At 40.9% G+C, this 12,695-nt stretch overlaps 1 protein-coding gene across 1 annotated transcript in view; it reads left to right on the top strand.

Annotated features, from left to right (window-relative positions):
- The window catches only part of foxp2 (forkhead box P2), a 95,848-nt gene that overhangs the window by 51,417 nt on the left and 31,736 nt on the right, over positions 1 to 12,695 (top strand). The window contains 1 exon segment of the mRNA XM_088989148.1: positions 806 to 895. Within this exon segment, the coding sequence (XP_088845274.1) occupies positions 806 to 895 (90 nt within the window).

Genomic DNA, 12,695 nt, shown 5'->3' with positions numbered 1-12,695 from the left:
TATACATAGAATAAGGTATGTTGTGTGTAGTTTTAAGGCTTATTTAGTTGAAAAGTATATTTTATGGAAACCCGGGAACGGATTATTCCCATTTTAATGGTTTCCTATGGGAATTATATTTTTGAGATACACACTTTTCGCCTTACACACTCTGTCTGGGAACCAATTAAGTTCGTAAGTTGAGGTCTCACTGTATCTATTTTTTTAAATTCCGTTTGTTTGCAAAATGTACGCACAAAAAAACGCATTAGAGCCTCATTTACATTTCGATGCATTCAATTATGCCAAAGTCAAAAACCCCAAAATGCTTCATTAAAGCACACCCTCGGTCACGGTGACCGACTTAATAAAACAAGTTACTTTGATATATTCACACTTTTTATTATTGTTGACGCACACCGCCGACGAACGTTCGCTAGCGTGTTGCTTTTGTATAAATAATGTCAAACCTAGCCTGCTTGCTAATTCATTCCAAATTCGATTTTTATGTATTTTTTGTCAACTTTAATTACAGCACCCGGGGACACTTCACATGATGCTACCTCCACTTCCAGTTGCTATTATAAATATGCAAATGTGAGGCGCTAATGCGCTGGGAGAGAAGTGGGCATTTCAGTTGAGCACACACTAGACGGGTCAATTCCACTGATGCCTCCTTGTTGTTTTTAACCCCCCGCCCGCTTCCCCGCCGCCACGTATCCTCTTTCAGTGCTCTAGACAAACGCTATTTATCTTTGCGCGTTGTTAGAAAATCAGCCAGATGTTATTTTAGAGCCATTTTGTGTGTGTGTGTATTTTCTGGCAGGTCCAACAAGCAGAAAGGCGAGCAAACTTGCAGCAGGCAGACTGTGGCCCGAGTTCTCCGAAGAGCCAGGTCAAGGTGTGTCCTCCGCAGGTACAGCAGTAGATATTCATATCTTCCATATTGGATCGTGTACCCAGGTGATTGACTTTTTGTCATCGTCACTCTAATTCCAGGACCCACAGAATATTGAGTTTTAGGACTAAATAAACATTCAATTCATCGTAAGAAATCTTACACTCTCTTCTTTCATTAGAAAAAAAGAGTTAATTCCTAAATTATATGGGTCTGGAGTTATATGAGCTTAAAATGGGGGATGCTGTCCAAAATACAATACATACATATTGATTTATATAGCGCTTTAACAACAGCGGAAGCGCTAACATGCACAGAAGGCTAACAATGTCTCCTCATAGCAAGGGAAAAATATTGCCACAGGTCTGACAAGCGCTTTATCGGCACGCCTAGCAAGAAAAACAAAACCCGAACAAATTCGGAAATGGTGCTCCATGTCATACTTTAAATTACCGAATAAATTCCGGAATGGCAGGGGCTTCAAATATATGTTTAGAAATTTCAAACCGGTCTAAGGCGCTTTTCAACATCTTTTGGGGGCTTTGATAAAGCGAAAAAAATGAAATACCACAATATAATTTTTCTGCAAAATTGACCAAAATCGTCAAGTCAGGCTAATTTTTAGCATATTCCATCTCTCTGCAGCATAACAGCTCATTGCCTCTTCACCATATTTACTTTCAACACTGGGCTCCACCAATTGGGGTCAAACTGACATTCAGGACATAGATTTATTTATTTATTCTGTTTTTTGTCTATTTACGTATATATTTGTTTATTTATTTGTGTGTTTATTTAGTTATGTGTGTATTTATTTATTGTGTGTTTATTTATTTTATGTATTTATTTATTTTATGTATTTATTTATTTAGTTATTTATTTGTATTTATTAATGCGTGTATTTATTTTTTATTTCGATGTTTTTTTATTTATGTATTTATTCATTGATTCGTATGTTTGTTTATTTATGTATTTATGTGTGTATTTATTTATTGTTTTGTGTATTTATTTATTCATTTATTTTGTGTTTATTATTTACATATGTATTTATTTATTTGAGTATGTACAGTAAAGTCTCGTTATATCGATATTCAAGGGAGTCCAAAAAAATATCGATATAACCGGGACTATCGATATATCCGATATCGATATAACGAGACTTTACTGTATTTATTAATGTGTGTATGTATTTATGTTTTATTTGTGTTTATTTATGTATTTGTGTGTTTATTTATGTATTTATTTGTGTATATATTTATTCATGTGTGTATTTATTTATTTATTTATTTATTTATTTATCTATTTATTTATTCCTGGAACATTGTTGTCAAGATGGCGGGAGGTTGCAGCCCGCAAATTTGATCTGCGTGTCATTTTCACTTGTCAAGGCTAATTTACGTCTATTCCTGTTATTCGTGATTAGCGGAAAGGTCACACTCGGGTCTACTCACGCTTCCACCTCGGTTGCACCAGTGTACACATTAACACGTCGCACCGACACCTACCGCGAACTTGACTAGCGTTGACACTGGGAGAACTTGATATTTGGAGCGATCGCGATTGTCATTTCGACATCGGCTGGGATGTTTGCGTGAAGCTCCCTCGATGATGTTTTTCACGGAGTCAACCTAAACGCAACATCTCTGCGGTGCCTCCCGTGCTTAATTACGAAACGATAGTGATTTTTGGGAAAACAGACGTCTCGTTTTTTTGCAGTTCGATCATGTTTCTTTCTTGAATATGTCGCCGCAAAGTGGGATCTTGATCGACAAACACACACACACGCACGCACGTGTAGCGAAGAGACAATATTGAAAGGGAGCATCGCGGGTGCATGATAACAGTCGGGCCCTATCCGAGCCTCTAATAACAACCCGGGAAGGTAAATATTGAATATTTACATTTGCTTACTCCATCTTTGCCTGCCGTTTGGCGATAAGAATCAATATGAATCGCCAAGGCTTGTCGGCGGCCATTGCTAATCCGACTTGTTGATCCGGCCTTTATTAACGTTGTATCCGCCTACCCCGAAAAAAAAAGTCTCCGGAAACAACGTGGCACTCATTCCGAGTGACATTTTAGAACAGTAAATCTTTGATTGTGGAAATGTCAGTTGAAAACGAAAAAGCGTGTTTGTTTTTATTGCTTTTACTCCTACTAATGCATTTACTACGAGGCACAAATGTCGTAACGGATCTTACGATGGTTTCGATGAACAGTTGAATCTGATATTCAAGTTGGCTGTGGAAGAAATGCACCAATGTGCTTTTAGCGATTCATCGGTTAAACTTAACTCATTCTCTGCCATTCCCGAATTTATTCATATTGACTTAGAGCGCCATACTCGAATTTGTTCGGGTTTTGTTTTTTTCCTTGGTGCAGATAAAGCGCTGGTCAGACCTCTGGCAATGTTTTTTCCCTTCCACAAGGGGCAGTATTTGTTGCGAATGTGTTCAACAAGTTTTGTTGCTATATAAAATAGAATACAATACACATAGATTTATATAGCGCTTTAACAATAGCTGAAGCAAAATAGTTCAAGTACCATAAACCAATATGTTTGTATTGCATTGTATTTTGGACATCTGCCCCCATTTCAAGCTCAGATAACTCCAGATCCATATAACTTCGGAATTAAGGTTTTTTTTTTTCAAATGAAATCAGAGAGTCTATGGTTTCTAATGCTGAATTGAATGTTGATGTAGTCCTAAAACTCAATGGGTCCTGGAATTTGAACAATAATGACAAAAACCCTGGCACTGGAGTGGACACATTTTTGCACATTGCTTGGCAGTGAATGAGTTAATCAATAAAATCGATTAAACTACTATTAATCATATTACAGTAAAGTCTCGTTATATCGATATCGGTTATATCGATAATACTGCTTATTACGATACTATTTCTATGAACGTAAGGAGAAAATTTGCATGCCACAGGATCGGATATATCGATAGTCCGGTTATATCGATATTTTTTCCGACTCCCGAGAATATCGATATAACGAGACTTTACTGTATATAAATTGCCTTCATTTTAGCATAAAAACTGTATTTTTATTGTAGTACAGATTATTTTAAAGGCTGCGTTTGCCCTCCCCTCCCTGCTGCAAACGTCCAAAGTAACAAACAAACCCAAACAGCATTTTGCAAAATAATCGCAACGTATGTTCGGGTGTTGAGGGGGTAAATATTTTTCAAAATAGTTGTGCTCAATGACACGACTTGGCAGAAAGGACCGGATTATAGAACGGGCGCCTTCGACAGCGCAATATTTCATCAGCTGCTTTTGCGGCACGCGCGCTGATCCCCGTGTCTGATTAACACAGCAAAAAAGTGGGGGAACGGATTAATATTAGCACGACACGCCGCTTTCCCGATAAATCCTCTGTCGTCTTCCTCCTCCTTCTTATTCGCCAATCTTTGCTTTTTTTTTTTTTTGGAGCAGAAGGAAATGATCCATAGATCACGGCACGTAAATTATTTAGTACACAAGCAACTAAGTGCCTCGCCTTGCCGGTTTTAATTACCCGTATTAGCGGCTAAAGTCGCTCGCGCTAGACTAATTCTATCCGCTTTCTCTCGCTCGCAGCGTTGTTGATGATGCCTCTCCGGCGACGGCGAGCCGAGCAACAAGCCGCAAACACACATACAAACACGCAAAGCATTTGCGTAATGTGACAGGTCTATTATTACACGCTAAGCCCACGGGAGCGCTCGATAAACACCTATTTCTTTCGGTAAACCCCGCCCCCCCATTCCCCGCCACCGATTCTTCTTCTTCTTCTTTTGACTCATATCGGCAGTTTACGCCTTGACATTTGAAACGCAAATAAAGAAACGGCGACAATGAAAAGCGAGGGTTGGATTACCGAGACCCCCGTACCTTAAATCATCACTGTGAATACTGTTTTGGTGTTAGCATTTAAAAAGATGGTTGGCTACTTCACCAGTCGATCCCTGTCGGTCACACATGTGATGGGAGCCATCACATGTGAAACGGATTGGGGTTGTGTCACGTTTTACTTATGGTTTTGTTTGCTACTTTGGACCTTTTTGTTCTGCTGACTTTGTTTTTTGAGATTTTGTTCCTGATGACTTTATTTATTTTGTGGAAGCCATCACATGTGAAAGATTGAGAGTGAGAGGGTGGTTGGGTTATGTTTTACTCATGGTTTTGTTTGTTACTTTGGACATTGTATATTTTTGTTCGGATGACTTTGTTGTTTGAGATTTTGCTCCTGCCGACTTGTCAAATACAACCTGCTGACGTCGAGTGCCATTCCCGAATTTATTCGGGTTTTTGTTTTTCATGCTTATGAGCCGATAAAGCACTGGCCATGGCCTCTGGCAAGGTTTTTTTTCCCTTCCACGAGGGGGCAGAATTTCCCCTTTTTCTATTTTAGTGCTTTGTTCCAACTTTAGCTGTTGTTAAAGCGCTATATAAAACAATATACAGTAAAGTCTCGTTATATCGATATCGGTTATATCGATAGTACTGCTTATTACGATACTATTTCTATGAACGCAAGGAGAAAATTTACATGCCGCAGGATCGGATATATCGATAGTCCGGTTATATCGATATTTTTCCCGACTCCCGAGAATATCGATATAACGAGACTTTGTATTGTATTTTGTACAGCTACCCTCATTTCAAGATCAGATAACTCCAGATCAATATAATTCATGAATTAACTCTTTTTTTTCCTGATGAAAGAAGAGAATCTAAGGTTTCCTACGCTGCATTGCATGTTTATGTAGTCCTAAAACGCAATATTCTATGGGTGCTCAAGTTCCAGTGACAATAACAAAAACCCTGGCACTGGAGTGTACACATTTTTGCACATCATCTGGCAGTGAATGAGTTAAAAACAAAATAAAATAAAGTATTAATGCAAGGAGGTTAGCTGACATCAGCGTGCATGCCCCCCCATCGCTTCCCCCCCATTAAAAAAAAGCTATTAGCTCACATTTACATGTATGAATGGCCTCTGGTTGTGTCTGAAAATAGTGATCACAGCTTAGGGGCGATGGAGAATGTATATGTATGTGTGTGTGTCGGGGTTGGGGGGTGTCGTCAGCACATTTGAAGTCAAACACTCGCTTTTATAACGAGAAAACATTTTTTTTCTTCCTCTCTCACTCTGTCGACGCCCCCTCTTTTTTTTTTTTGGTACCTACGGGACAAGCTGGTTAAATTGCCAGGACAGAAGCAGGTTCATCATTGTGATGCAAAAGGAGTTGAAATGCAACCCCCAGGCGCTATATCGCCGAGTTTGGGAGAGAGGTGTGTTGGAGATGAAGTTGGGGAGGGGGTTACAGAGGGGGGGCGAAAAAGAAGCATCTCAGACCTTTGATGTAGCGGCAACAAATTTACCTCGTGACAGAAGATACATGGCCGCAATAAACGAGTTATACCAGCACTTTACACATGCAATCAGATGATTCTGGCCAGGGTGTTAATTGGATCCTAACCGCCAGATCTGATACGCCGGGGGCCCCCGCCGGTGACGGCTAGGATGGTGTTGGGGGGGGGTACCGAGGGGGGTCCGTTGGAAGCCTTTCCAAGTGATGAACTGTAATTCAGCTAGCCGCTTGAAGCACTTGTAATTTACTGCGTGTCACTGATGAAGAGGCCGATGTAGCTGGAAAGGCCGTCTTACCTGCAACATCAGAGGCAAGCGCCATTGCTAACACGCTAACACCCCCCCACTATACTCCCTCCTACTCCCACTTCCCCGCCGCACTCCATTTCAGCATCTTCAGCGTTTTTTTTTTTTACCCAAACCCCCGCAGGCAAAAAAAAAAAAAAAAAAGCTACTTGATAGCTTAGCGCTTATTCGCGCCGATAGCGTCGCAAACAAACGGCTTTCAAAAGGGCGTCATCGCTTGTCGATCTGCATGTTGAGATAAATCAATGGGGGAAAGTGACGCTCAAACCCCCCCCCCCCCCCCCCCCCCCCCCCCCCGACTCCCTTTTTTGACATGATGCTTCTTTACGTTGTGATAAATGACGCTTCCAGCGCTTATGGAAATTGATTTAGCAAGGGGGTGGGGGGGGGGGGGGGGGGGGGGACATTGCGTAATCTACTTAGCGACTAGCTTCTGACAATCTCCCAGTATTGATCCTTCCAATACGGCCGTCATTTAACATGCACACTTGAACTTCAGTGTCGCAACGCTCGACGCGGCCCCACCCAAAGTGACGGCCATCAATAATTGCATTGCTGCGTTTGGCACTAATTGGATAGTAAATGAGCAACGTCGGATCGAGGGAAGTCGCCGGGGTCACAAGTCCGTACGAGCTTCAGTTTTGCTCTTCTCTCCTCCGGGACAAGGAGGGTTGGTTTTCATTGTCTTTCCTCTTCTTTTTTTCCATATGTACAAGCGCTAGGCTTAATTAGCATCGGCTCCCCCCCCCCTGCCAAGGCGGCGCTGTAATTACCCAACTCAGCCTGTCCGACACTGTTGGACCGAGTACTTGTCCTTGATGGTTATCCACACACGCCCCCCCCACTCCCGCCATGTTTGTCTTGTTGTCTAATCACCGTTTCCTAGCACACGTGGTGAGATGTCCGCTAATTGTTTAACTCGGCTAAGCCGGCTATCGCATGGGTTCATCCTAAAATCTGTTTAATCAAGACCACATAGTAGAAATGGTGATTCGGTGATGCCAAATTTGGCCACACTTTTCCTCTGAATTTTTGTAAAACTATTTTTTTTCAGCTCGCTTTAAGAAATAGTTTTTGTTTATTTTGGCTAATCCTGTCTCTCACTAATGATGAGCTAATTTTTGGGGGGGTCGGGTGCACCATGATTGGCTGCTTGCAGAGTTGAGTAAACGCCCCCTTTTTTGAAGCTAATTGTCTTCCATAAATATTTTTCCAATTCTTCTGAGAGGGAAGGGGTGAGCAGTTTCAAGCAAGGGATGAGAAAAAGACATTGTGGGGTGAGGTAGATCAAAATACCCCAAATATTTTTTTAATTCATAATTTAAACGGACAGATTAATCTGTGCTATGCTAAATATTGTCATTAAAAAAAAACAATATTTTTGAAAGCATGTCTTTAACTCATTCACTGCCATACGATGTGCCAGGGTTTTTGTCATTTTTACTCAAATTCTAGCACCCACAGAATACAGAGTTCGAAAATAATAATAATAATAATAATAATAATAAAAGTACTAAAAGTAATAATAATAATATTTAAAAATAATAATTAATAATACATTTAATTTATAAGCACCTTTCAAAACTCTCAAGGACACGTTATAGTCGCACGATATTTTTTCTGCAGGTCAGCAGCGGCAGCCACACGCGCCAGCGTTCACTCAACCCGGAAGTAACATAAAGTTTAAAAATAAATAACAAATAATATAACAACACAAAGACACAGAGTCATTCATTCTTCAGCATAGGACAACATAAACAGTTAATTCATCGTAAGAAACCTTATCCTGTCTTCTTTCATAAGAAAAAAAACAGTTAATTCCTAAATTATATTGGTCTGGATTTATCTGAGCTTGAAATGGGGGCAGTTGTACAAAATACATTATATATTGATTCATATAGCGCTTTAACAACAGCTGAAGCTGTAACAAAGTGCTAACATGGAAAAAAGCCAAATGCTGCCCCTTCATGGGAGGGAAAAATATTACAGTAGGTCTGACCACCGCTTTATCGGAAAAAAAATACATTTGGTGAATGAGTTAATTTCGTCCCTTCGACTTTACAATGGAAGCATTTTGCCAGTTATGCTAGCTATGAGTATGAGCGCCATTAAATAAAAAATTGACAACAATACACGCTCTAAAGACAACGAGGCACTCTCCAATTGAGTATCGCGTCACCTTTCCTGGATGTTTGCACCACTCCCGACGCCGTCGTCGTCATGGAGCGAATGCTCATTAATTTCACCCCCGCGTGGCCAAACCATTTCTCTGGGAAGCAATTCAAGGCCCTGTTCCTTTCAATTCGCCGCTCACGTCAATCAAACCCCCGGCGCGGCATCTCGGCAAACGGAAGGTGTTACATTGCCGCAATTATCATGTCATATACTCGAAAATGTAAATGAACGTGTGTATAAAATTAAATTTATGGGTTGTCGGTGAAGAATGCCAACCTGGGAGAGCAATTACTTATCTGCTTTTCATCTGGTCGCTTCTGATACGTCAAGCAGAAAAGAACCCCCGGTTAACTATGGGGCAGGTGGGGAGGAAGGGGGGTTGGGGTTGGCCTCATGATGCATTTTCGCAATGGACCGCTGCCCTTTTCATTTTTTGGGGCGGAAACCACGGCGTGTGAGTAGCATGCTACGTGTCTAGGATTGGATTGGATTAGCCTTTATTAGCCTCGCAGTGGAAAAAATTTACATTCCACAGCCGCAAAGTTAGGAAAGGAAAGAAAGAAGTAGAAAAACTAAATACAGGAGCTGCTGTAAACGCAGCTACTCTCGCGGCACCATCTGAAACTCCTGCCTAACTTCGACTTTCTATTTGATAGCGTTGTCCCAATGCTAATTAGCATCACTAATGCGTTTCTGTAACACTTGATGACACAAGCTGAAAACAAACAATGCGCAGAATATTAAAGTAGTCACTGCCGTTAATTATAATAATACATTTCATTTGTAAGCGTCTTTCAAAACTCGAGGTCACTTTCAGTCACAGGAAAAGTTTTTCTGTGGGGGAGCAGCGGCAGCCAGACGTGCAAGCGTTCACTCAACCAGCAATAACTCAAATAAAAAGCTAGCTGGCTAACCACTAGATAGCTAACAGATAACCAAGCCAGTCAGCTAGCTAACTAATAGACAGCCAGCTAACAAGCTAGCCAGCTAATAGATTGCTAGCTAGCTGGATAGATAGCGAACAGCTAGCCGGCTATATAGCTATTAGATAGCCAACAGATAGTCAGCCAACTAGCTAGCCAATATCTATCTAATATTGTCTATACTCTAGTACTGTAGTCCGTATGTCAGGTGGAGTTCCTCAGGGGTCAAGTCTTGGACCCTGTTGGTTCTTGATAGGTCTCAATGTTTGGATTGGATTAGCCTTTATTAGCCTTGCAGTGGAGAAATTCACATTTCACAGCAGCAAAGTTATGAAAGGTAGAGGAAAGGAAAGGAAGAAGCAGAAAAATAAAAATACAGGAGCTGCTGTAAAGGCAGCCACTCTCGGGGCGCCATTTTGAAGTCAAAGGAACGGAAAAAAAATCTAACAACACAAAGAGTCAATTTTCTTTGTCGTATGAAGCAGTTCTCGATGAAAGAGGAGACGATCAAAGCATCCTTTTCATCAGTGGATCAGGGACGTCATGGTGAAATTCATGCACGTCTACTACAAACTAAATGTTGAAAGCAAACACAAAGCTGTAGCATCCATTGACGAAAAGTCTCAAATCTCCTGTCACCACATAAATCCGTTTCAATTCCAAGCCGCGACAGTTCCACATACGATCTTTCCGTTGAACAAAGCGGGGCTGTGAAAATGCTGCCCGTTACAGGCGCAAAAAAAAAAGCACAATAGCCCTATAGCTGTCCAGCGATGACAGTCAAATGGCATTGAGATTGGTCCCAAATCAAAAACAGTGCTGGCGAAAAGGCTAACAGATAAAAGGCTAATAGATAAAAAAAATGCTGAAAAAACAATCAGTATCCATTCCACATGATGCACAACGACACAAAGTGACAAAAGAAACAAAGGCTGCTGTCGGCCATCTTGGAATTCACCTTTTTACTTTCTATTCCCTTCGTCAATTCAACAAAATGCATTTTTTTACAACTAACTAAATTCTCCGCATTATTCATCGTATAGTTGTTTGACCATGAACGCCTTTATTCCCCCCACTCAGACAACCAAAGAAGCACTTTAAAGTGCAACGCGCGGAATCTCAATGCTCTTTGGCTTGATGTATGCGCCCGCATACGTTTGTTACTACCCCCGCCCCCCCCCAAAATAAAACATCTCTGAGCCGGCATCCAATTAATGCTCTTAATGAGTGCGTCTTTTAATGTTGTTTCCTGTCTTCGCCCAGAACCAGTCGTGGTTGTCGGCGTAATTACTTTACCTTGCGAATGTACCTTGAAGGGGTTCATCACGTTGAAGGTGTAAGCGCGCCATTTGCATAATTACACGCAGGGGCTGTTTAATTTGCAACTTTTTTTGACGTCTTTTGTTCCGATTTCCCCGTTTGTTGTGCGTACCACCTCCGCCACCCTTTATTTTATTTTTTTCCAGAGTAAAGGGGTCGCGGGGGTGGGGGTGACATGACAACAACATCCTCCACCGTATCCTACCTCCGCTCCCTCGCCAAGACTCTAATGAACAATAGAGGCAGGATTTGTTTGAATATGAATATGAATGTGCGTCAGGGGCCGTCTACGGGTTGACCTTCAGCTGTGATTTTCAGTTCATCAGGATTAGTCAAGGCGGGCGATCAGGAGCCACTAATGCATAATGACTTCTAAAATGAAAAATGTGTAGTGACCATGCAAATGTCTCGGCTAATCAAAGAGGAGGGGGAGGTGTGAGGGGGCTAAACAAGGACGTGTCAAGGCGTGACAGCGGCGGTAAAAGGAAAAGGAGGAGAGAGACACACGCGTGGAAAGTAATCAAGGCGCCTTGATTAGCCCGTCGATGTCTTATTGGCCCCTTGACACTACCGTCATGGCCGCTTGGACGACGACCGCCAGCGTCCACACCCGCCGCCACTTGGGCGTGACGATCTTGATATTCTAATTGTTGTGAAAAAGCTTCGGAGGTGGGCTCTAAACGTTTCATCCCAAGAGAGTTGATTTTGCTAAAGGGCGACAAAGTCGTGGGGGAGGTAAATTTCGATAAACAATAAACTACAATAGCGCGCCGCCGTTTGGGTTTGAATCCTTGGTTGTTTCACGTTTGCAGACCTGTCAACCTGCTAGACACGTTGACCTTACTACCACTACTACTACTACTACCACTACTACTACTACTAGTAGTACTACTACCAGTACTAGTACTAATACTAGTAATAGTACTAATTGTACTAGTACTAGTACGAATAATATTACTAGTACTACCTGTACTAGTAGTACTAGTAATAGGACTACTACTAATACTCGTACTCTTACTAATACTAATAATAATAAGTGGTGAGGGGGTTCAATAAACAATAAACTACAATAGCACGCCACCGTTTGGGTTTGAATCCTTGGTTGTTTCAACCTGCTAGACACGTTGACCTTACTACCACTACTACTACTACTGCTACTGCTACTGCTACTGCTGCTACTGCTACTGCTACTGCTACCGCTACCAATACCAATACCACTACTAATACTAAAGCTAATGCTAATACTAATACTACTAATACTACTACTAATACTACTACTACTACTACTTATACTAATACTACTAATACTAATACTAATACTAATACTAGTACTAATAATGCTACTAATAATAGTACTAATAACAGTACTAATAATAGTACTAATAATACCACTAATACTATGACTAATACTACTAATACTACTAATAATAATACATTTCATTTATAAGTGCCTTTCAAAACTCAAGGACACTTGAAAGTCACAGGATATTTTTTCTGCAGGTGAGCAGCGGCAGCCACACGCGCCAGCGTTCACTCAACCCGGAAGTAACATCAAGTTAAAGAAATATAAAATAAATAAAAAAAACTTACTGAGCAAACTATATGCATGTGTAATATTTCATTCCACAATTTTATGAACAAAATTTCACATGTTACAACATATTTTTTAAGCAATAAAAAAAAGTATGATCTTTGTTTTAGAGCATTTTTGAGCTATGGACAAATT

The sequence above is a fragment of the Hippocampus bargibanti genome, linkage group LG22 (assembly GCF_051943395.1).
Source record: "Hippocampus bargibanti isolate YZ-2025 linkage group LG22, ASM5194339v1, whole genome shotgun sequence".
Lineage (NCBI taxonomy): Eukaryota > Metazoa > Chordata > Actinopteri > Syngnathiformes > Syngnathidae > Hippocampus > Hippocampus bargibanti.
The sequence above is the reverse complement of the archived record's forward strand: the minus strand, read 5'-3'. Positions and strand labels throughout refer to the sequence as shown.